The 26,376-nt window shown below is 36.0% G+C and overlaps 1 protein-coding gene across 2 annotated transcripts in view; it reads right to left on the bottom strand.

The window, feature by feature from the left end:
• Positions 1-387: 387 nt before the first annotated feature.
• Positions 388-26,376, bottom strand: part of CFAP299 (cilia and flagella associated protein 299) — a 619,623-nt gene continuing 593,634 nt past the window's right edge. The window contains exons 5-6 of one of the 2 annotated variants that reach the window (XM_036279669.1): positions 16,694-16,823; positions 388-623 (exon numbers count right to left, since the gene is read on the bottom strand). In XM_036279669.1, coding sequence (XP_036135562.1) covers positions 528-623; positions 16,694-16,823 — 226 coding nt within the window. In that variant the 3' untranslated portion in view covers positions 388-527. The remainder of the gene's footprint in view (positions 624-16,693; positions 16,824-26,376) is intronic. The other variant, XM_036279661.1, reaches the window with a different exon arrangement.

Raw genomic sequence — 26,376 nt, 5'->3', positions numbered from 1 at the left:
CTAACACTTTAATTTACTTTATGCATCATCTCATGAGATATTTCAGATTTCATTTACTCATTTACTGTTATTGAAAACCCTATCTTTATATTTCATTATGTCTGTCCCAGTGTGTGACCCTTATCAATATTCAATGATATTGCAACTGGCATAAAGTTTGGCCCACTAAATTTGGCAATAGTAGAACCTGAAACATTTTTATTTTGGAAAATCTGAGCTACAAAATGTGTCACTAATTACTGCATCCTTGAAGCAGCAACAAGATTTTCCCCCCCATAAAGTGTTACAATCAGCCTCAGTGCTCAGGAAAGAAAAAATTAGAAAAACCACAAATTATATTAACAGGCTATCTGTACAATAAAGAAAAACAGGCAAGGTTGTGGTTTCCTTTCTAATTCCTTTATTAACTTTTAATGTTCTGAATTGCCTTCCAGCCATAGGACTCCTTTATTATTCTAATTTGTTTCTGGTTACAGGTTTTATTTAAATTTAGCAAACAATTAGGGAACCATCTAACATGTTGGTAGTTAAGTCTTTCTTCTGGAAATGTGGTCAAAAATGATAGCTTGTATGTAGAGGTCTGTCTGGATAGGGATTCTAGTAGAGTTGTCACCTGGTTGAGCCTGAAATACATAAAGCATATTGTTAATAAGTCCAGCCATGCAAATAATTGGTATTCAAGAAATATTCTTCTTGCCTCAATACTGTAGCATGCATACCGGAAGGGCTGTGGCAATGGAGACATTTCCATGTCCCTCCTGCCCTGACTCATTTTCCAAAGAGCTGTGATAATTCCAATCAGGAGCTTGGAGACCCTGGGCTGTGACATTACTGAAAATATCTAGGATCAAAGCAGTGTCCCAGGCTCATACTTGTCTAGACTCTGCTGAACGACATGGGTCACTAACTCTGCAGAATTCCCAGTGAAGGGCTTGGCAAACACATGTGATCACAGGTTAATAAATCAAAAAGGATCCTATTTTGATTTCAAGTCATAAAAATGTCTCAAGTTTGGAATTGATTCAGACTCATGAAAATAACTTGTCCATGGTGGGTTTCATGAAAAGCTTCTTATGACTTTAAAAACCATTGATATGCTTTTTTCCCCCCTTCAAATGAAAATCTTTGAAAAAAGATCTGTTCCTTCTACATTTATTCAGGATAGTCTATCATACTTAAAGCCTCCTAGGGAGCTCCTGCAATATGTATAAGAGAGAAGAGGGAGGTACTAAAAGAGTTTGACAATATCTATAACTAGCACATTATCATAATTAGAAAAGTCATTGGGCCTCTGCTATATTGGATGTACAAAAGGATAACTTGCTCTTTCTTCTTCTCTGTCGAGATTATAAAAAAATTAGATCTGAGACTAGAGAGAAGCTTTGGTATTGCCTTTTCCCCATTGTACTTCATTTCATGTGCTAGCTGAGGAAGAATATATTACATCCATCTCTTATTAACCAAATCAGTAAAATTGTAAAGACTTTGAAACTGGTTAAACAAAATGAGTAGGTGTCCTGAGTGGCTCACCCATTCATGTCTTTTCTGCCTTTCACTGTTTTTGTACTACTTTACTCTTCAAGTTTAAGAAAACTGATAATAAGGCAAAATATCCTTGTCTACAAAGATAGAAACAAATTGTGCCTACTGAAATGCAATTGATTATTGCCCTGTTATGGGGGCCTACTTTCAACTATTTGTAAGTTAAGCTCAATTTTTTTATTCCTCATATATGCTATGCTCTTTGATTTTGCTTTTGAAATGTTTGTAATATCTTACTGGTTCCCTCCATAATTAAAAAATTAAATAGAGTCTTTGGCATATTAATTTTAGATCTGTATGAGAGTCACAATGATATCCTTTCAAGACAAATTATCTTGTAAACATTTCGAAGTTCCACGGTGATGCCCAGTGCGTTCCCTGACAGCTGGGCAGCCTGTGTTGCTGGGGGCATGTTGCACCTCAGGGATGACTTGAACCCAGGCATTTCTTTCTGTGGTTCAAAGTGGTAAATTCCCAGGAGCAACAGAACTTCCACTTTACTGATTCTCTGTTTCTGTACATATTTTCCTTTTTACTATTTTTGTGTTTTGTTTTCAGAACTTTTACAATCGATAAATTACTCCCCATTGGTGACAGCAATGATTTGGAATTTGTTTTATGGCCTAACCTTTGCGATCTCTGCAAATGAATTAATAGATTATCGAGATTTATTCTTTTTTGTGTAAAAGACAACAGAGAATATGATTTGTTAGTATTTTTCTTTCTTTTTTTATTTGTCTACTCGTCTATGTGAGTTCAGGTTCAGAATATCATGCCCACAAGGAAAGAGAACAACTTTCTGCCATGTGGAGAGTTAATTTTTTTTTGTGTGTGTTGAATGTTGACCAGCATTTAATGTTTAGATCTGAAGCTATAAGCTGTGTGTGTGTGAACATTTCTCAGGCTTTTTGTTTTGTTTTGTTGTTTCTCAGAATCCTTGTACAATCTTGGGACTTACCAAAGACCCCCTAGAATTTCACATGCAGTACAACCACCACCAGTGTGACAGCAAAGAATTTCTACCATTTATATACAGAATACTTAAAATTTAATTTAAAAAAAAGACCCTACTAAAACTCCATAGAAAAGTGTGTAGAGGGCAATAATTACAGAAGAAGAAACACAACATCCTAACATGCATATGAAAGAAATATTCATCCCTAAAAATATTAAAACTGCAAATTGAAATGACCCCAAATAAATGTGGACTATAAAATGAACAACATTCCAAAAGTATGCAAAATAAATAGGTCATGGTGAACAGGCAGTCTTACTTCAGGTATATGTAATTGTAAATTGATATAGTATAACTGCAAAGCAATTTAACTATATCTTTCTAAAGCTCTGCAAAGTTTATATCTTCTAACTGAGCAATTTAAATTTTAGGAATTCACATTAAAAAACAACAATCCTGAAACTTGGTTATAGAGAGTTATCATTTAAACTTGGGGAGAAAGACAGAAACCAACCTAAATTCCATCAACTGGAAATTATTATATAAACTATAATTACTTCATAGGATAGGATATAATTTACATTGTTATACAAACTAGCTTTTTTTTTTACTCAATAGCGTAGCCTACACATCTATTCTTACCGGTATATCAACTTCAGTATCTATAGCTTGAACTCATTTTTAAGACTACTGCATACTATTTCACTGTGTGGATATATCATAATTTATTGTATCATTGTGCATATATATATATATATATATATATATATATATATATGTATACACACACACACATATATATAATTTTCAGGTTTTAACGATTGCAGTGAAAAAATGAAAGTTTTTAGAACTTCCATTGTTTCTGAGCTGACAGACCACTAAGAACCAATATTTATTCACTGAACACCTGTTCAGTGGCACATTAAACACATTCTTTCATTTAATCTTCACAACAACCTTTTATAAAATGGTTGCTTTTATAGATTTTACAGATGAGAAAATAGAGGTGGAGAAGTGTTCAAAGGAGTTCGTAATTTCCCTTAATCATACAACTGCTAATATCTATTTAACTCCATTCATTTTACCTGTTCCCCCTCAAACAGCTGTCCCTGCCTGAGTCTTGGTGGCTATTCCGATCGTTTGCTACTTCTGCGGCTCTTCTAGCCCCTTTCAGCTGCTCCCAGGTATTGAGGGGAGGCTTTCGGTCTTCATTTCTCCAGTGGAATTCATTAAGAGACTTTAGCAGGTTTTCCAATATCCTAAAACATTATTATACTACTCTGTGTGCATGACTGTTAGGATTTTCTTTTTTGAGCAAATCCATGAAACATCAGATGTTTAGAGTAAGCTTTATTTCCCAAAAGGTTCAGATCCTGTCCTCTGGAGCAGCCTCATGTACGTGTGAGGTAGTTTTTGGGGCTCCACATTGGGGCTGCTATTTGTTTGTTTTATTGTGTTTTTACTCTTGCTGCAGCTGTTTGAGGCAATATACATTGCTGAGGCCACCAAGGTTTATACTGGAGATACTGCAGCCAGCAAGAACCACTCAGATGTTGTCAACAGGAGATTTTCCTCTATTGCCATTGGCCTTGATCACTGATCAAGCTATTATGTTCCATGTTCCAGTATCTTCAACATCCCTCCCCTTGCTTTGGTATTTCGATGTCTCAGAAATTGTAAGCATCTGCTGGGTGGTGAATGGTTGGGGAGGAATCATAGGAGAGGACTGCTTGTTCCACTCTGTCCGGACCCAGAAGAAATTGTGCTTGCTCTGAATTAGAAATAATCTCTTGACTGTGGTCTTGCATGTGCAGTGACTCTGCCTTACTCGTGCTTTGTGGTGCCTGCTTCTTTGACATTAGTTACTAGGTCTTTGAAATCACAAAGGAAACAATTATTTTGTGTGTGTTTTAAGTCTTCAATTTTTAAATTTTAATTACATTTATTGGGGTAACAATGTTAATAACATTATACAAGCTTCAGGTGTACCACTTTATAATACAACATCTGTGTACACCATTATTCTTATTCATTCATTTCATCCAACTAGGAAACTAACCTTCTGTTGTCTCCCATGCTCCTTGTCCTGATTCATGATGAAAAATCGCGTGTAAAAGTGAGCTTGAATTGGGGATAAACTCTCTTCCTCAAGTCTTGCATTCTCATTTCCCTAAGCTGTATTGGTTTCTTATACCTTCGGGAAAATGTTTGATTATGTTGCCCTTCTGATCAGAAGCATAAAACAGTAATTTTTCTTTGTCATGAATGTATTATCAAGATATATATTTTTCTTTTTACTGCAGATATTTAACTTGGATGGTGAAAGATTACCATTTATACACTTTATTACTAAACATTGACATGCATATAATAATTCAGACTTCTATATTTAATTGTTTTCTTTCCTCCAGCTCACCTTTCCTGTGCTACACTTCATAGATGAGTTCATACATTGGACACTTAACAACAATGTACTTATTTCTAGGGATTGTTCCACACTACTGCATATAAAATTAAAATCAGTTTTCCAGGTCAAGAGGAGGGCATAGCATTTAAGTTTTAGGAGTTTTAATTCATAAAAGCCAAGCTCTATTATGTAATTTTTGATGTATTCCTCAAGGCCATTGATTTTAGCAGCAGTTAGTTGAATAAATACTTAATTTATATGTGGTGGACTCTCAGTTCAGGTATACCAGGTGATTGCCCACGGGAGAAAATGTTTAAAAGCTTCTTAGCATGTGGGTGTTTTAGGGCTATAATCAACCAAACATTCAGTAATTTGGGCAGCAAAACCAGAAAGTTGGCAAGGCCTCAGCTTTCTTAATAACTGTGACTATGCCACAGTTAAAAAGCAACATTTACAAGGGCCTCCGAGGAAAATCCAGGAGCCAAAAAAATGGTGTTGGTGATTTGGTAAGTGTCCCCTGCCCCATTACTTCAAGTTTGTGTAGTATTCGAGGGAACACTGTTGGGGACTTTGAAGAAACCATAGACTTGTTTAAACTTCTTCTATTCACTGTGAGTTTCGTTTTTGCCTTTTTTAAATGTCCAATAGGAACTATACCTGGGCCTTGTATAAAGACAGATTGTAAAACCGAGGACCTTCACTGGGAGGGTGGGGCTTTAAGAGATTAAATTTGAACCATCTGCAGAAAAGATGTAGGAATGTTATGGGCCTCCATTTTGGGAAGAGCAATTTCAAGGCCGTGACAGACTCCATCTGATTTTAATGTCCACATGGAAAGGGAAATTAAGACCAGTCAATGAACTGGGAGGCAGCATTAAGAAGGCAATTAACACCTTTCCTACTAATAGTAACAAGTGCTCTGGTGAGGGGTGCTTGGGAGGAACAGAACAGAGAGAGGAGCTGAGAGAAGGCACTGCTGAAATCTTCCTCTAAATTAACCCCCACCCCAAACAAAACCATGTGTTTTTATTGATAGAAGTTATTTTTAATGTTTAAAACTTGTTCACCTAGATATTCTTTTGCTCATAGAAAAAGAAAGTAGAATTTGGCAGGCATTTTTTTTTTTGTATCTGTGTAATTTATAATAATGGCTACACACTCATTAAAAATAATAAAATAATTGCCTCTTTCATTTACCCATGGACCTAACACATTGCCATTTCTCTGGACACCCTGGGTCAGCACGCAGAAGTTCAGCAAAGAACCCCCAGGGTTAATTCAACTACCAAGGAGAGGAAAGTACCAGAGTCAATTACTCTAATTTTTAGCTAAAAATAGCATTAGTTCTACATATGTTTCTAGTGCCTAAGATCTTAAAATATTTTCAAGTTAACCTCAAAAGTTTCCAGGATTATTTTTGGCCCTCCTATCCACTTCTTTAGCAAATATTTAATATTCAATGTATTCATTGCACAGATGTTTACTGAGCACCTACCATATGCTAGCATGGGAGATGCAATAGTAAAACGACCAGAAAGGGTTTCCACCCCACGTTTCAGTTCATGCTTTCCAACTTTCTGTCACGTATATTGTTTCATCTGAGCCTATGGACAAACCTACCAGATCAAGTGATTTTTAATGAGACAGTGATATCCAGAATGGGTACCACCAGCCTCACTCTACTTGGGGAAAACTGGCAGTAATGTAGGAGTGGAGGCACCCAGGACGGTGTGCCGCATTACTGCGGAGGTTAGCTTGAAGTCTTTGGCACATGGTCTGTACTTTCTATTGTGTTTGTGAAGTCTTGTGTAATCTAGACAACCTAAAATTAAGATTGTTGAATTAAAACTTGGTTTAGAAGAACAAAGTTTGAATTACTTTATAGACATACAGTAAGGTGATTCAACAGCTAAAACTATGTAAAACAGGGGATATCAAATCCAGCTCATTTTTAGGATCCCCTGGAGAGATATGAAAAACACAGATTTCTGAGCCTCCCCTCAGCTGGTTTCAGTTTGAATCTCTAGAGGTGGGGCCTAGGACTCTCATGACTGGCTCCTGTGAGGAAAGAGGAACGGAAATGCTTCAGTGAATTGACAGAAACACTCCTTATTAAGCCAAAGTGGGTTGAACGTTTGATAATGAACTCTTGTGATAACATTTTGCATTCCAAAATATTGCATTCTTGTGTTTGAACAATTGTGATTTCCCCAAAGACTGGTCTGGCTTCTGTTGTACTGGGAGGAGCACGTGCCTTTCAAGTTCTGTGACACTCTGGGTGCATCCAGACAGGCTTATTTTATAATAGTGTCTTTTGTTTCACCAGTTTCCTACATCTGATAGAAACAACAGCATCTCTAAGATCTCTTAACATTTTTTGTTTGTTTTGTCATTAGATGCTGATCAAGCAACTATATTCAAGAAGTAGTCCTGCTACTTTACTGAATTCATTTATCAGTACTAGAATTTTTTTTTTTTTTTTGTATTGAATCTTTAGGGTTCTCTGTATACAGTATCATATAGAGAACACTATCTGCAAATAATGACAGCTTTCCTTCTTCCTTTCCAATTTGGGTACTTTTTATTTCTTCCTCTTGTCTGATTGCTGTAGCTAGGACTTCCAGTACTATGTTGAATAAGGATGGTGAAAGTGGACATCCCTGTCTTGTTTCTGATTTTAAGGGGAATGCTTGAAGTTTTGCCTCCTGAGTATAATGTTGGCTGTGCATTTGTCATACAAAATACAAAATTAATATCCAGAAATCATTTGCTTTTTTATATACCTGAACTAACTAAAAGGGAAACAAACAAAAAATCTCATTCACCATTGCTTCAAAAAAAAAAAATATCTAGGAATAAATTTAACCAAGGATGTAAAAAACCTGTGCTCAGAAAATTATAAGTCACAAAAGAAAGAAATTGAAGAAGATACAAATAAGATGAAGCATACACCATGTTCATGGACAGGAAGAATTAACATAATTAAAATGTCCATACTACCCAAAGCTATCTACAAAATCAATGTAATTCGTATCAAGAAACCAATGGTATATCTCACAGAACTAAAGTATCCCCAGAATTTATATGGAACCACAAATGACCCTGAATAGCAATAGCAATCTTAACAAAGAAAAACGAAGTTGGAGGATCATGCTGCCTGATATCAAACTATACTACAAGTCCATAGTAATCAAAACAGCATGGTACCAGCATAAAAACAGACATGCAGATCAATGAAACAGCATAGATAGACCAGAAATAAGCCCACACCTTTATAGTCAACTAATATTCGACAAAGGAAGCAAAAACATATAATAGGCAGGATAGTCTATTCAATAAATGGTGTTGGGAAAATTGGACAGATACATGAAAAACAATGAAACTAAACCACCTTCTTACAGCATGCACAAGAATAAACTCATAATGGATTAAAGACTTAAATGTTAGACTGGAAACCGTAAAAACCAAAGAAGGAACCACAGGCAGTAAAATCTCAGACATTTCTTGTAACAACATTTTTTCTGATATTTCCTTGGGCAAGGAAAACAAAAGAAAAAATAAACAAATGAGACTACATCAAACTAAAAAGGTTTTGCATAGCAAAAGAAACCATCAACAAAATGAAAATGCAACCCACTGAATGGGAGAACATATTCACCAATACATCTGATAAAGGGTTAACACCCAAAATTTATAAAGAACTTATGAAACTCAACACAAAAACAACAGTCAATACAATTAAAAAATGGGCAAAGGACCTAAATAGACAATTCTTCAATGAGGATATATAGATGGCAATAGACATATGAAAAGATGCTCAGTGCCATTTAACATCAGAGAAATGCAAATTAAGACCACAATGAGATATTACCTCATATCTGTCAGCATGGCTATCAACAATAGATCAACAAATAACAAGTGTTGGAGAGGATGTGGAGAAAAGGGAACCCTTGTGCACCATTGGTGGGAATGCAGACTGGTGTAGCCACTGTGGAAAACAGTATGGAGTTACCTCAAAAAATAAAAAATGAAACTGCCCTATGACCCAGCAATTCCACTTCTGGGAATTTATCCAAAGAAACCCAAAACACTAATTCAAAAGAATATATGCACCTCTATGTTCATTGCAGTGTTATTTACAATAGCCAAGATTTTGGAGCAGCCCAAGTGTCTATCAGTAGAAGAGTTGGATAAAAGATAAAACAGCTATGGTACATTTACCCAATGGAATACTACTTGGTTGTGAAAAGAAAGAAAATTTTATCCTTTGCAACAGCATGGATAGACCTGGAGAACATTATACTAAGTGAAACAAACCAGTCAGAGAAAGACAAGCCCCATATGATTTCACTCAGATGTGGAATCTAATGGAAAAACTAAACTAACAAGCACAATAGAAACAGACTCATAGATAGAGAGCAGGCAGATAGCTCTGGGGGAGGGGAGTGTTGAGGGTGGTGGTGAAGGGATTGAGCAAAAAAGAAAAAGAGAAAGAACTCATGGGCATGGACAATAATGTGTGTTGGCTGTGGGGGGAGGTGGGGTTAGGTGGAGGTGGAAGACGATATGTGGGGAAATAAATGGTGATGGGAAAAAAAAAGATGTCCATTAAACACTAAACAAAGTAGCAAAAAGGTGACTGACAGTTCTGTATAATTTATTTTTCATACAATTGAGTATTCTTTGTGTACCAATGAAGTTTAGCCAGCAGAAAAATAACATTACCTCCTTTCAAAATGGCTTATGCATTTTCATACCTAGAAATTTTGATTCTGAGTCATGACACAAATGGTACAGATTCTCATTGAACTATGCAGAATGGCAAAATCTCATTTTTTTGGCTTCCACAGTTGAAGTTCAATTTTCTCTCAAAACTTCTCTGCCATTACTCTCCTTCTGAACTTTGGTCTCAACCCTGGCTGCATATTACAATCACCTGGGAAGCATTTGAAAAGTATAGATGCCGCCCTGGCTGGTTTGGCTCAGCGGTTAGAGCGTCGGCTTGCGGTCCTGAGAGACCCGGGTTCGGTTCCCGCTAAGGGCACGTACTTCGGTTGCAGTTTGTCCCCGGCCCTGGTTGGTCGTGCGGGTGGCAGTCACTCGATGTGTCCCTTTCACGTCGATGTTTCTCTCTCTCTCTCTCTCTCCCTACCACTCTATCTGTACAAAAATTGGAAAAATGTCCTCGGGTGAGGATAAAAAAAAAAAAAGAAAAGTATAGATGCCTAGGCCTTCCACCCAGACCAATTCAACCAGAGTATTTGGAGGTGAAGCCAGGCTTCATGTATTCTAAAGCTTCCTGGGTAATTCTGATGCCAGGCCTGTGCTGAGGACTACTTTCTAGCCAAAAGGAGGTTCTCTCCCATCCCATGAAGACCAAGGCTCTGGGCTTCCTTTATATGATGTTCCTTCCTACTAGAAGACCCCTTCCCCTTCAGTCCTGGTGTCCTCACTGTACCCATCCTTCAAAATTCAATTCAAATGTGAACTCCTCCATTAACTCATTAAAAAAAATCTTTATTGTTGAAAGTATTACAGATGTCCTTTCTTTTATCCCCCGTTGACAACCCCCCCCCCACCTTCACTGCACTGTTGTCTGTGTCCATGGGTTGTGCATATATGCATGTAAATTCTTTGGTTTATCTCTTCTCGCCTCCCACCTCCCTTCCCTCTGAGATTTGTCAGTCTGTTCCCTACTTCCACGTCTCTGGATCTATTTTGTTCCTCAGCTTATTTTGTTCATTATATTCCACAAATAAATGAGATTATATATTTGTCTTTCTCTGACTAGCTTATTTCACTTAGCAGAATATTCTCCAGGTCCCTCCATATCACCTGAAATGGTAAGACATCCTTATTTATTTATTTTTTTACAGCTCCATAGTGTTCCACTGTGTATATGTACCACAGCTTTGTTATCCACTCATCTACTGATGGACACTTGGGCTGTTTCCAGATCTTAGCTATTGTAAATACTGTTGCCATGAACATAGGGGTACATATACTGTTTCTGATTGGTGTTCATGTTTCTTGGGATATATTCCTAGGAGTAGGATCACTGGATCAAATGGCATTAACTCTTCTCAGTCAAATGTAAATTCTTTCACCTCTGAATTCTTACCGAACTTGTTCTGTCCTCTCAGGTCACTTTCTAGATGGTCATTTCTGTGCATATTATATTTCTATGCACCCACCAATTAACCTGTAAGCTTTTAGGAGAAACTCACCTTTCTAATTCACTTTTTATACCTTACACTGCCCAGTAGTTACTCAATAAACATCAAATGAAAAAGAGGAGAAAGGAAGGGAGGATGAAGAGGCAATAGAGGTACTAACGTCCAGCCAGCTCGCCTTCTCCTCTGCACTCCTTCAGGGCAAGTTTCCCATTCTCCGCATTCCCTCTTCTCCGAGGGTCGGGGTGAAATGAGGTCTCTTAACCACTTTTTCTAGATAAATAAGCATTCTATAAGCTTTGTGTTTACCTGAATAATTAGGTAGTTGAAATATTAAAAACATCAACTCAGAAACTTGCTCACTACAACAGGATCCCTAGTTCTAGTCCTCTTTGTTCTCTATTTGAATTATTACGCTCTCATCCTCTCCAGCTTTCCCTGCCCAGTCTGTCCTAATAATCTACACCCTCTCGTGTCCTTAAAACACTTATCCTGTTATTTCCTAGAACCAAAGCCTTGGCATATTTCTCCATTTCCTCTCGAGTTTGGTCCAAGATCCTCATCAACCCTGTATTCAAGGCTTTTCATGACCTTTCTACACTTAAATCCCACCCTCCTCCTCCAAGCCAGTGCAGCAGCCAAACTGAACTATTTAGGTACTGCTTTGTCTGTTTGACACTGTTCAACCTTATCTTTGCTAGCAGGTTTCATTCCTGATATTGCCTGCCTCTTCGTGTCTAGGCGTTCAATGTCTGATCATTCTTCAAGTCCAGTGAAAAGATGACCTCCTCTATTATCACCAAACATCCCTCCCAATGCGGTCCTCTCACTATCTCCTCTCCTCCGGCTCCTGCCCCCGATCACAAACCATCTCTTCTTCCACTGAATTCCCAAAGCATTTCTCTCCTTTGCAAAATAGCATGTTCTGCTTTATACTGTAGTTATGTTTTTTTTTTTTTACGTATCTGTTTCCTTAAAAAATACTGTAAGTACTGAAAGGGCAAGGGCTGAAATTTTGCTCATCTTCACCTCCACTATGGTGCCTCATCATATTTAAGTTTAAGCTCCCTTGCTGGATTCTACTAATAATGAATTATATGACCTCAAGCATGTCATTGAACCTGTTTGAGTCAATTTGTTCATAAATGAAAACATGTTCTAATTCAACAGTCTTAATTTGAGATGGTTTTAATGGGACATTCTGGAACTGCACAAGAAGACTTGCAAGCACACACCAAAACGAAGATTTCTGTATGACCTCTTCAAAACTGAAAATGATGGCTGCTCTAGATGTTTCCACTGATGAATTGCAATTTTTTTTTCCTAACTCACTTGGATCCCTATAGCGTGGGGTGGCCGTACCCTCTCTGGCTCATTGCTACATCAGGTATCAGTGACAAAATCCACTCCTCAACTGTTAATTGGTGTAGCATTTTTGTGTGTGTGTGTGAGCAGGGAATCACTCATTCAGTCATTTATTCCATGAATATTTATTATCTATTAACTAGGTATTTTTCCAGGTGATGGGCTCTCACTTTTATTAACTGAAAGAGGAAAAGAGAGAACACCTGGCGTAAGTAAGGAAGATTTTTTTCACTTTTAACTATTCTATACTACTTCTCTCTCTCATTAGTAGATTACAAAGGCTCAGACCACCTATGTAATGCTAAGACTGAGGGCAAACTTTCCCATGGTTAATGTTTCCTAAGAGCAAAAACAAAGTCTATTTTTTTAATTCATCCTGATAATGTAGGGGAGTGAGTGCAAAGTGCTTCCACTCAATCCTTCTAAAGATAATACACTGGAAACATTTTGGTGGGTGTGAATCACTCAAACAAGCATTCTTGACTCAAAAATAGAAACTGGCCTTATTTGTTCCAGATGTTATACAGCTGCAGGGAAGTTAAAGCCAGTGGTCCTGTTTTGAATGCAACCAAACTCTTATTGCATTTGGAATTTCTTAACCAATGAACACATATTACTTGTTCTAAGACCTGAACAATTTTCTTTTTTCCACTGTAACCATTCTCAAACAAGTATGTTCCCTGGGAACTACACTTCAAAATTAATGAGTTTACATCTGTGATGTGCAAAGGAAACACATCCTGTTTATCAGTGTTTCCACCTTTTATTTATCTTGACCTCTTTCTCTTTTTCTCTATATACTAGCAGTCAATAATTAGAAACTGATATTTTATTATTTTTTGCTTGAATTTTTTAAAATTGATTTTATTGGGGTGACATTGGTTAATAAAATTATATAGGTTTCAGGTGTACAATGCTATAATAATACATCATCTGTATACTGTATTGTGTGTTCACCACCCCAAGTCAAGTCTCCTTCCATCACCATTTATCCCCTTTTACCCTATTCTATCTCCCCCCTACCCTCTGGCAATCACCATACTGGTATTTGTGTCTATGAGTTTTTCCCTCCTTTATTCCTTTTACCTTTTTCACCCAGCCCCCCTCCAAATCCCCTCCCCTCTGACAACTGTCAGTCTGTTCTCTATATCTATGAGTCTGTCTCTATTTTGTTAGTTTATTTTGTTCATTAGATTCCACATGTAAGTGAAATCATATGGTACTTAATTTCTTAAATTTTAAGCATTAAAATATTTCAAAAAGAATACTTGAAGGAAAGGAAAAGGAGAGTTGAATTGTATTGTTCTTACAATATTTTAGAGCTCCTTAAGTATGGAGTTATAAGAAGGTGTTTATCTTAGGAAAATTTCAAGCAAAATTATTGATTGAGAAAAATATTGAATATAAAAATGTAATTTTTATTCTTGTGCATTAGTAGTTTTAAAAACCAATATTTTAGCTTATTTCTGATTTTCATGTAGGTCTGTACGAGATGCTATGTGGATGAATTAAATATAAAAGGGTATGGCTCTCTGAAGAAGGTGAATAAACTTAAAAATTATATAGGCATGTATAGGTTAATTTTATATATGACCATAAATATTTAAAATATCTGTGTTATATTTTGTTTGAGAACACATATATTTGAGAACAGAGTTCCAAATATCTTGAGATTATTGCCTTTTTTTTAATGGAGAAGATTTTCCTAAATTGTGGTTCAAGGACAACCTGTAGCAGAATCACACCAGCTGCTGATCGGCCCAGTTGAGCCAGAATCTCTGTTACTCGGTCCTGGGGCTATAGAGGGACCATAGAGATCAGAAAAGAACAACAACACTCCCATCTTCCAGAGGCAAACATTAAAGCCCAGGGTGGTTAAATTAATTTCTTAAGGCCATGCTGCTAGTTAAAGCAAGACTTAGAGTTTAGTTTATGGATGCTGAGACCCATATCCTTTCCCAGTAAGTCAGCTATTAATGTTTATCTTCAAAAGGTAAAAATTAAATAAATAAAAGTATCCAAATATTATCAGGTGTCCCACCCAATAATTCTTTACTCTTATCACTAATAATAGGAACATATTACATTTCATAAATTGTGGACTAAATCTTTGAAATGTTGTGATTGATTATTTTGGAAGTGAGTGTTTTAAAGTTATTTCAATCACGTTCAAGCAATAGTTAGCATTCAGGAATGATTCTACAAAGACCATAAAAACTACATTTCTGTTTTTAGAATATGTTTTTATTGATATTTTTACAGAGAGAGGAAGGGAGAGAGATAGAAACATCGATGTGAGAGAGAAACATCAATTGGCTGCTTCCTGCACGCTCCTTATTGGGGATTGAGCCTGCAACTCGGGCATGTGCCGTGACTGGGAATCCAACCGGGACCTCTCAGTCCAAGGGACGACACTCAATCCACTGGGCCACATTGGCTGGGCAGAACTATATTTAATGACATACATTCTTGAAATATGTATATACCATTAGTTAAAATAGAGCCCTCAAATAGTTTGTGTGATGTCATTCAAAACTGATTTAAAAACTTGTTTCACACATCTTAATGAAGCTATTAGTAATTTTATATCTTTTTATGTATATAGTTTAACTTTATACAAGGAAAAGACTCTATAAATGCTATTTATTAAGTTTTCTGTACTTTGCCTCAACTGATAACATTTTGACACCCATTTATGACAGTAAAGAGGCACCACTAGGGAGATGGTGTGCTGATAAACTTCCCTAGTGTTAATTAATTTATAATAAATATATCCCTAAAGATTTTCAAGCCTAGTCCTTTATTTTACTAATAGGAAATGTGGGACCAAAAAAAAAAAAGAGTCATGTTCTCTTGGAGGAGATAGCATCAGGACAGAAACTGGTACCCAACCCGTCTTCGTCCTTCCCCAGAACTCCTGCTTGCAGCTAAGCATGTGGCCAACTGAATCAAGACGACATTTTTCAATCTTCATGTAGCTAGAGATGGCCACCTGACTAAGCTTTTGCCATGGAACGTATGCGGACGTTTATGTGGTAGCTTGTTGGAAATTTTATTAAAAGGAAGAGAGAGCTTGACCTTTGTACCCTTTGAGTTCCCTCCATGAATTCTGTTGCCATGTGGTTGTTTTGACTAGAGATCTATTTTGCCCCATAAGGATGAGGACCGCCCTGGCCCAGTGGATTATGGAACTGCCATTCCCATTTCGAACAGACACTTTCTCAGCTCACACAGGGAAAGAAAGAGGCTCTTCTGTTTAAGTCACTGTCTCAGGGTTTCTGATAATATTTGGAGCTGTACCTGATTATAGACAAGAAACCATTTCTTGCTATAGAATTTTATTTATTCATTCTTTGAGCACATAGTTATTGAGCACTTTCTATGAGCAGGGAACTGTATTAAGTAGATATCAAACAAAAATAATTTTATTTTTGATTTTGAATTTCTAATTTTGGAAGTTTTAGAACCATAGTTCCCTTTTCCTTGGTCCATCCTCACCCATATCCCAGACATGGAATGCAATTTTTATTTCTTTCACTATGAATGAATGGTTTTCTTGACTTTGAATTTTAGACTGATGCTGTCATGTGAGTAACATATATTTTAAGTTAAAAAGAAAAGCTTAAGCAACTCAAGCACATATGAGTTTAAGTAAAGCTTTAACCTTTGCCCCAAACATATGACAAGTCATGATTAAAATCATGATGCAAATGCACTCTTTGAAATACATAAGATATAAATATTTGTCCTTGACACGTTCAAAGTATCATGGGACATATCTTTAAAATATTTAAATAAAATGTATTTTCCAAGTTAACACTTAGAAATACTCTAGGGGCCGTACTGTGTTCAGTGTTAATTACGTATAAAAAGGGATATTCGAATTCTGGGTACATGTGTGAGGTGGGAGTCTCCCTTCCCTCCGGGACTCATCTCCACATTTAAAGCTGAAAGTGACTGGACTTCTGCAGGATCAGAGCGAACAAGCGCATCGCCCTGGTCTCATTCCGCTGCCAGGCGTGGAGAAGTGCTCCCACTTGTGTTCTATCTAGATTCCCCCAAGCTCTTCCTTATTACTTCTGATAATTTATTAAGTTTTGGCATTTTATTTACAGACAGTACATGTTCTAAGTATCAACCTAAGTTTTCATTCCTAGATTGAAAAACTTAAGGCTGTTGAATATTTAATAAAATTTTGAATAATGGTAGAAATACAATAAAATTTGGAGATAAATATAAAAGCAGACTTACTTTTGGGTCCACGTTGAGAATTTTTCTGTCTCTTTTGTATTTGAAAAGCAAGCCTTCTAGGTGATCAGCAATCACTTGATAGTTGGGAGTTGAATTCCAAACAGCAACTTGACTGTCCCAGTTGTAAAAACTATAAAAATAAATATTTTTTAGAAATTCATATGTATAATATATTAAATTAACAAATATATTTCAGGAAAGATTTGGGGAAGTTCAGTTTCAAGATAAGTGGATCAGATCATAGTCTGTATAACCATGTAGATCACGTGTGCTTAAAATTCTTGCAGAAGAGTTTAGACTGGGTTATTCTCAAATCATTTACATATTTCTCAAATCAGGTACATATTTATGGATATTTTGCATGATTTCCTGGTTTGGATACTCTAGGACCTGGGCTCTATTTCAGTACAGTATTATATTTCCAGGAAGTCAAGAAGAAAATTGATGCAATTTGAAGCTTTTTTTTTCAGTTCAGACTCTTCAGGGTATTAAGAATATTCTGGGCATTAAGAGAATATTTACCAGAAGGAAAGGCAGGTTAAATCACCTCTTTCATTCAAAACAAATTAATTCATTTCTTTCAGGCTTATTTTTTAATAATATATTTTCCAGGGAGAGAGGAAACAATTTTGAATCTTATAGATTGCCATAGGCCAGGCATGATGTGATGTATTTGATCACAACTCACATGAAGTTGTTCTCATTTCACAGGCAAGGCAAATATACCAGAGGAGGTCAACTACTATAGTTCAGGCCCTGAAACAAATATGCCATAAATGAATATTTCAACCCAGATCTGTTTTTCAAAGTACACATGTACTCTTTCTATTATTCAACATTGCCTGCAGTTTATCCTTTTGTTGTTGTTGATCTTAGGACACTTCCTATTTTTTCCATGTCTTTTTTTTTTTAAATTTTTTTTCTTTATTGATTTTAGAGAGAGGAAAGGAGAGGGAGAAAGAGATGGAAACATCGATGAGAGAGAACATCAACTGGCCGCTTCCTGCATGCCCCCCACCGGGGATTTGGCTCATAACTTGGGCATGTGCCCTGACCTGGAATTAAGCTGGCAACCTCTTGGTGCATGGGATGATGTGCAACCACTGAGCCACACTGGCCAGGCTCCATGTCTTGTTTTATACCTACTTATCAAAAATAAATATAATACTGTCATATTATATTTGGAAGTTGGAAGAATCCTCAATATACTTATTTTACATGTTTTATTCTTGTTAACACATCTCTAATATTATGCTAATATGTTCAAATATTATCACATTTCTAGTATGTTTAATATTATCCTATTTCTGGGTTGTTTTACCCTTTATTACTCCACTTCTTAATTTTGAAAGAGTAGATTTTATTGATTAAATTCACTCTGAATTATATTGTTTTCTGAGGCATCAACTTCTGTGCTATCACCCCAAAAATGTAATGTTTACCCTTAAAAATTTCAATAGTCAGAAAGGACTGATCACATAGATCATATATTTATGTTTCTGGAGGGCATGTTAGTAATAACTATTCCTCTCTTGTCCTCCACCACTCTATGTCCAGGACATAGGAGTGTCTACTCTTTCTGAATCACAGAGTTGGGAAAAGTGGTTTTCCAACTATCTTTGTCTGTTTAGTTAGCTTTCCCTGAACAAGCAGGAATGACTATCTGATTGGTGAATTGATTAAAGGTGTTGAGCATTCATGGTTTAGGTGGTTTTCACTTTAGCCTTCATAAATGTGATTTATCATGGCAGGCTCAGCTTCCAGTAGGGTGATGGTAGATAGTAGCCTACTGTATTGGTAATAAAATCAATTCACTGGTGAAGGTATTAGGAGCTAGTTGACTATGCACCCAAGCTGGGTTCTTGAATTCAGTTTAATCCATAAAAAAGAAAATCATTTGACCTTCGTATTACTGGCTGTTCAGTTAGAAATTTTCTATATTGGAAGAGGAAACATGGGTGTGATTCTAAACCCTATATATAAATCTCTCTAAATAATTATTTATGAGATGTATAGATACAGATAATCCCAGTAAAGTACTTGAGTCACAGCTATACTTTGAAGTGGCATGGTATATATCATACATTCCTATCTTTTGTTCAGACCTCAAATTAAAAGTCCATTAAAGTCCAAGCAGCTTGTATGTGTGTGTGTGTGTGTGTGTGTGTGTGTGTGTGTGTATTCATTATATAAAAAAGCTAACTGCAAAGCACATAGTATCTTTTAGTAAGCAAATTGAATTGTTTGTCAATACTTTTGTTCTTCTAGTAGGGATGGGAATCAGATTTTATTTCAAATGTCAATTCAAATAGGTAATAATTGTTAGTATTTAATAAAGATAACTAACATTTACTTAATAATTATCATGCACTGGTTTGTACTGAGCCTAATGAATCAATTAACTCATTTAATGTTATTATCAACCCCAGGAAGTAAGTATACAACTATCCCATTTCATACATGCAGAGCCCAAATGACCCTGAATTGCGTTTGTGGATTTGAGAAGGTACTAAAAGGTGGACTTAATGATTAAGAGAGATATCTATGAGAAGAGTATAGGATTTTTCTCAGATTTCTGGTTTGGATTCTTTAGTAGTTGGATATATTTACTAGGATATAAAATAGAAGAGAAAGAATAGGGGTGGGCTTCAGTTTTGGACATGTTGAAATTGAAATCCCTGTGAAACATCCAAGACAATGAAAGCAATGATTTTTTGCTTTGTTTATTGCTCTATTTCCAATACCGCCTCTAAGCCCATGCCTGACATATAGTACATAATGAATGCATATTACTTGAAGATAGATAATGGATGAATTTCTAAGCTGTAAAGAATTTTTAAGATGAAGTAATAGTTTTGGAAGTATAAGTGGTGCTTAAATTCAAAGAGGTGGTTGAGATGGACAAAGGAGAACATAGAGACAAGGATGAAATCTGGCAATATCAATTGTACAGAGATGGAAGAGAAAGTAGCAAAAGAGAGTAAAAAACAGTGATCTCAAGCCTCAAAAATCAGGACAGAGTTATTCTATTGTAAAGACTGAAGAGAGGAGAATATATCAAGAAAGAACACTGTAAGAAAGACAACAGTGCCAAATGCTTCATGAAGATGAGAAAAGATCACTGAATAAAAATAATTCCTTTAAGAATTTAGCTGTGAAGAAAACCAGGAGAGCACTAGAGAGGAATATGAAGAATTAAGGGACAGTCTTTTCCTTTTTTTTAAATGGAATATTCTTAAGTATATTTTCATGGTGTGAAGAGGGAAAAGTAGAGAATACAGGACCTTAAAGAGGCAGGAGCTGTAAAAAGAGTTTTGTAATAAAACATTATAAATGAGAATGTGTATCTAATATACAACAGTACTATGCTATTCCTTTATCTATGTAGACTCGTTTTATTTTAGTAAGAGCTGTGTATATTATTTATTACCTTTCCTATATGGATGAGGAATCTGAAGTTGAGAGAAGATAAAAAAAAGTTTACATTTATTAAGTACTTGAAAACAGTCTCAAACCCAAATATAAAACGAGTGCTCTTTAAAATTTTTTAATTTTATTGTGGTAAGAACACAATCAGAGATTGACCCTCAACAAAATTTTAAGTGTGAAATACATTATTGTCGACTGTAGGTACAATGTTGTACAGTAGATCTCTGTAACCTACTCATCTTGCCAAACTGAAACTTTATGCCTGTTAACTAACTCCCTAATTTCCCCTCCTCCAGCCCCAAGTAACCACTGCTCCACTCTTTGATTCTATAAATTTGACTATTTTTAGCTACTTCATGTAAGTGAAATCATACAGTATTTGTTTTTCTGAGATTGGTTTATTTCACTTTGCACAATGTTCTCAAGGTTCATCCATGTTACCCCATATTGCAGAATTTCTTTCTGTTTAAAGGCTGAATGAATATTCCATTGTATGTATGTATATACCACATTTTCTTGATTCATTCATCTGTCAATGGATATTTAGGTAATTTCCATATTTTGCCTATTGTGAATAATTTCTCTTAGGCCACATATAGTTGAGTGCTGTTTTCTTTAATACTTCCAGACACTCTATGTTTTTTGATTGAATAGTTTAATCCATTTATACGTGAAGAATTATTGATAGGAAAGGATTTAACTTTTGGCTTTTTATTGCTTTCTGATAGTCTTGAAATTCTTTTGTTTGTCCTTTCCTCTCTTATGGTCTTCCTTTGCATTTTGTTGATTTTTGTTGATATGGTTTTAATAATTTCTTATCCTTTTTTGTATCTGCTATAAGTATTTTTTTTGATAGTTACCTTGGGGTTTACATAAAATATCTTATAATTATAAAGGTAATTTTAAGCTATTTTAAACTCAGTCACTACACAAACTTTACATTTTAAATTCTCCCCCATATGCTTTGTTATTGTTGTCACAATTTACATCTATACATGCTATGTATCTTTTAATGTATTCTAGTTAGAGTTATTTTAAAACTTTTGTCTTTTAACTTATAGTAGAATTAAAAGTGATTTTACCATTATAGTAACACAATGCTCTGTATTTATATATTTGCCTTTATCAATGATTTTCATACTTTCTTATGCTACCATGTTTCTGTTTAGCACCTTTTCATTGCATTTAAAAAAAATTTTCTTTATTAATTACTTCATTTTTGTTACAGATGTTTCTCCTTTTTTCCCCCAGACACCCCCCTCCTTACCCCCGCCCCCCAAAAAAAACATTGTTGTCTATATCCATACATACATGCATATAAGTTCTTTGGTTTATCTCATCCCTCCCCCCAGTCCCCTTCCTCTGAAGTTTGTCAGTCTGAACTGTACTCCTTTCTATGTCTCTGGATCTATTTTGTTCATCAGCTTTTTCTGTTCATTATATTCCACAAATAAGTGAGATCATGTGATATTTGTCTTTCTCTGCTTGGCTTGTTTAGCTTAGCATAATACTCTCCAGGTCCTTCCAAGCCATCTCAAAGGATAAGAGATCTCTCTTTCTTACAGCTGCATAGTGTTCCACTGTCTATATGTACCACAGCTTTTTAATCTAATCATCCATTGATGGACACTTGGGTTGTATCCAGATCTTAGCAATTGTAAATAGTGCTGCTATGAACAAAGGGGTACATATATTCTTTCTGATTGGTATTCCAGTAGGATCACTGGGTTAAATGGCATTTCAATTCTTAATTTTTTGAGGAAACACCATATTGATTTTCAAGTGCCTGCACCAGCTTTCATTGTATCTTAAAGAACTCCCTTTAGCACTTCTTGTAAGGCAGGTCTAGTAATGATGAACTCTCTCAGCTTTTCTGTGTTGGAAAAGTCTTTATCTCATCTTCATTTTTGAAGGACAATTTTACTGAGTATAGTATTCTCAGTTGGTAAGTCTTTTCTTTCAGCATATGAATATATCATTCCACTCCTTTCTGGCTTGCAAGGTTTCTTCTAAAAATCTGCTTATTTTTTACTATTATGTCCTGTGGATATGACAAGTCACTTATCTCCTTTTTCTTTCAAAATTTTCTATCTGTCCTTGACTTTGTTAATTTGCTTATAATGTGTCTTGATGTAGATTTTTTTGGACTTATTTAAATGATATCTCTTAAACTTCTTATATCTGGATGTCTTTTCTTTTTCAGTTTTGGGAAGCTTTTAGCCATTATTTCTTGGAATAAGTTTTCTTGTCCTTTATCTCTTTCTTCTGGGAATCCCATAATGTATATATTGGTCCCTTGATGCTATCTCATAGGTCCCTTAAATTTTCTTCACTCTTTTTTTTTTTTCTTTTTAAAATTTATTTATTTTTTACTTTTTTATTGGTGAAAGTATTATAAATACCCACTCCCTTTTCCCCCAATTATCCCCTCTGCCACACTCCCACCCCCACCTCCTACTTTCCCCAAATTAATGCCTGTGTCCATTGGTTGTGTGTGTGTGTGTGTGTGTGTGTGTATATATATATATACACACACACACACACACACACACACACACACACATACATACATACATACATATAAGTTCTTTGGTTTATCTCTTTCCTCCCCCCACACTCCCCATCCCTCTGAGGTTTGTCAATTTGTTCTCTACTTCCATGACTGAATTTATTTTGGTCAATAGCTTATTTTGTTCATGATAGTCCATAAATAAATGTGATCATGTGGTACTTCTCTTTCTCTGACTGGCCTATTTCACTCAGCATAATACTCTCCAGGTCCTTCCATGTTGTCTCAAATGGTAGGAGATCTTTCTTTCTTTCAGCTGCATAGTACTCCATTGTGTAAATGTACCACTCTTTTTCATTCTGTTTTATTTTGCTCTTCTGACTTATTTCCAATGACCTGTCATTTCTTCTGCTTAATCTTATCTGATGTTGATGCTTTGTAGTGAATTTTTAGTTCAATGATTGTGTCCTTTGGCATCATGACTTCAGTTCTGTACTTTTATTTTTTGTTAATTTTCACCTGAGGATATTTTTTCATTGATTTTTATTTAGATAGAGTGGAAGGGAGCAAGGGAGGTAGAGAGAGAGAAACATCAACATGAGAGAGACACATTGATTGCTTGCCTACCACATGACCCCAACTAGAGCTGGGAATTCAACCTGCAACCCAGGTATGTGCCCTTGACCAGAAACCAACCTGTGACCCTTCAGTCTTCAGGTCAATACTCTAACCACTGAACAAAAATGGCCAGAGCTCTGTTTTGTACTTTTAAATACCTTTTATCTCTTTGCTGAATTTCTCACTTTATTTATGCATTGTTTTCTTGATCTCAGTGAGCATCTTTATGACAGTTATTTTGAATTCTCTTTCAGGTAAATCATATTACTCCATTTCTTTTGGGTCAGTTTCTGAAGATTTATCTTATTCCTTTTTGGGGAACGTCTTTGCCCAATTCTTGATTTTCTTTTTTTTTTCCAGTATAATTTCTTTTTCATTTATTTTTTTGTTACAGATATTTTACCTTTTTTACCCCATTGGCACCCCCCACCCCACCCCACCTCTGCCCCGTCCCCGGCTTAGTTGTCCATGTCCATTGGTCATGCATACATGCATATAAGTTCTATGGTTTATCTCTTCCCACTCCCCGACCCCCCACCCCCTCTTCTGAGGGATGTCAGTCTGTGCCCTACTTCCATGTTTCTGGGTCTACTGTATTCCTCAGACTGTTACGTTCATTATATTCCGTATATAAGTGAGATCATGTGGTATTTGTCTTTTTCTGCTTAGCTTCTTTCACTTAGGATAATACTTTCCAGGTCCCTCCATGTCGTCTCAAAGGATAAGAGATCTTTCTTTCTTACCACTGCATAGTACTCCATTGTGTATATGTACCACAGCTTTTTTATCCATTCGTCTACTGATGGACACTTGGGCTGTTTCCAGATCTTAGCTATTGTAAATAGTGCTGCTATGAACATGGGGGTACATATATTCTTCTTGATTGGTGTTTCAGGCTTCTTAGGGTATATTCCTAGCAGTGGGATCACTGGGTCAAATGGAAGTTTTCAATTTTTAATTTTTTGAGTTAACACCATATTGTTTTCCATAGCGGCTGCACCAGTCTGCATTCCCACCAGCAGTGTATTAGAGTCCCCTTTTCTCCACACCCTCGCCAACACTTGTAGTTTGATGATTTGTTGATGGCGGTCATTCTGACAGGTGTGAGGTGATACCTCACTGTTGTTTTAATTTGCATCTCTCTGATGATTAGTGATGTTGAGCATTTCTTCATATGCCTTTTGGCCATTTGTATGTCCTGTTTGGAGAGGTGTCTATTCAGCTCCTCTGCCCATTTTTTAATTGAGTTCTTTGTCTTCCTTTTGTTGAGTTGTATGAGCACTCTATATATATTGGAAATTAACCCCTTATCTGATACATCATTGGCAATGATGTTCTCCCATACAGTGGGTTGCCTTTCCATTTTGATGATTGTTTCTTTTGCTGTGCAGAAACTTTTTAGTTTGATATAATCCCATGTGTTCATTTTTCCCTTTGTTTCTGTTGCCTTAGGTGATGTATCAGTGAAAATTCTGCTCCATATGATGTCTGAAATTTTGTTGCCTACATTTTCTTATAGAATTTTTATGGATTCACGGGTCACATTTAAGTCTTTTATCCATTTTGAGTTTATTTTTGTGTATGGTGTAAGTTGATGGTCTAGTTTCATTTTTTTGCATGTAGCTCTCCAATTTTCCCAACACCATTTATTAAAGAGGCTGTCTTTACTCCACTGTATGCTCTTGCCACCTTCGTCAAATATTAATTGAGCGTATTGCCTTGGGTCCATTTCTGGGTTTTCAGTTCTGTTCCACTGGTCTATATGCCTGTTCTTGTGCCAGTACCAGGCTGTTTTGGTTACAGTCGCTTTGTAGTATAACCTGATATCTGGTATTGTGATCCCACCTACTTTGTTCTTTTTTTTTTCAAGATTGCTGTGGCTATTCGGGGTCTTTTTTGGTTCCATATGAACTTTTGAAGAATTTGTTCTAGTTCTATGAAATATGTCGTTGGTATTTTGATGGGGATTGCATTGAATCTATAGATTGCTTTGGGTAGTATGGACATTTTAATGATGTTAATTCTTCCAATCCATGAACAGGGTATGTGCTTCCACTTTTTTATATCTTCCTCTATTTCTTTTTTCAATGACCAGTAGTTTTCTGCAAATAGGTCCTTTACTTCTTTGGCTAAGTTTATTCCTAGGTATCATAATTTTTTTGGTGCGATGGTAAATGGGATTGTTTTTTCACTTTCTCTTTCTGTGAGTTCATCATTGGTGTACAAGAATGCCGTCGATTTCTTGACGTTAATTTTGTACCCTGCTACTTTGCCAAATTCATTCATTAAGTCTAGTAGATTTTTGATGGAGTCTTTAGGGTTTTCTATGTATAATATCATGTCATCTGCAAATAATGACAGTTTCACTTCCTCCTTTCCAATTTGGATCCCTTTTATTTTTTCTTCATGTCTGATTGCTGTGGCTAAGACTTCCAGTACAATGTTAAATAAGAGTGGCGAAAGTGGACATCCCTGTCTTGTTCCTGTTCTTAATGGAAATGTTTTTAGTTTCTGTCCATTGAGTATGAGGTTGGCTGTAGGTCTTTCATATATGGCCTTTATTATGTCGAGATATGATCCCTGTATTCCTTCATTGCTGAGCATTTTTATCAGAAATGGATGCTGGATTTTGTCGAATGCTTTTTCAGTATCTATTGATATGATCATGTGGTTTTTATTCTTCATTTTGTTTATGTGGTGTATCACGTTTATTGATTTGCGAATATTGTACCAGCCTTGCATCCCTGGAATGAATCCCACTTGGTCATGGTGAATAATTTTATTGATGTATTTCTGGATCCGATTTGCTAATATTTTGTTCAGGATTTTGGCGTCTATGTTCATCAGGGATATTGGCCTGTAGTTTTCTTTCTTCGTAGTATCTTTTTCTGGTTTTGGAATTAGAATTATGCTGGCCTCATAGAATGTGTTTGGAGTCTTCCTTCTTCTTGACTTTTTTGAAATAGTTTGAGGAGAATGGGTATTAGTTCTTTTTTGAATGTTCGGTAAAACTCCCCCGTGAAACCATCTGGGCCTGGGCTTTTATTTGCTGGGAGAGTCTTGATTACCTCTTCAATTTCCTTAGTTGTTATTGGTCTTTTCAAGTTTTCTATTTCTTCCGGGAATA

The sequence above is a fragment of the Molossus molossus genome, unplaced genomic scaffold (assembly GCF_014108415.1).
Source record: "Molossus molossus isolate mMolMol1 unplaced genomic scaffold, mMolMol1.p scaffold_m16_p_1, whole genome shotgun sequence".
Classification (NCBI taxonomy): domain Eukaryota; kingdom Metazoa; phylum Chordata; class Mammalia; order Chiroptera; family Molossidae; genus Molossus; species Molossus molossus.
Note: the sequence above shows the minus strand (reverse complement) of the source record. Positions and strands in the feature narration are given on the sequence as shown.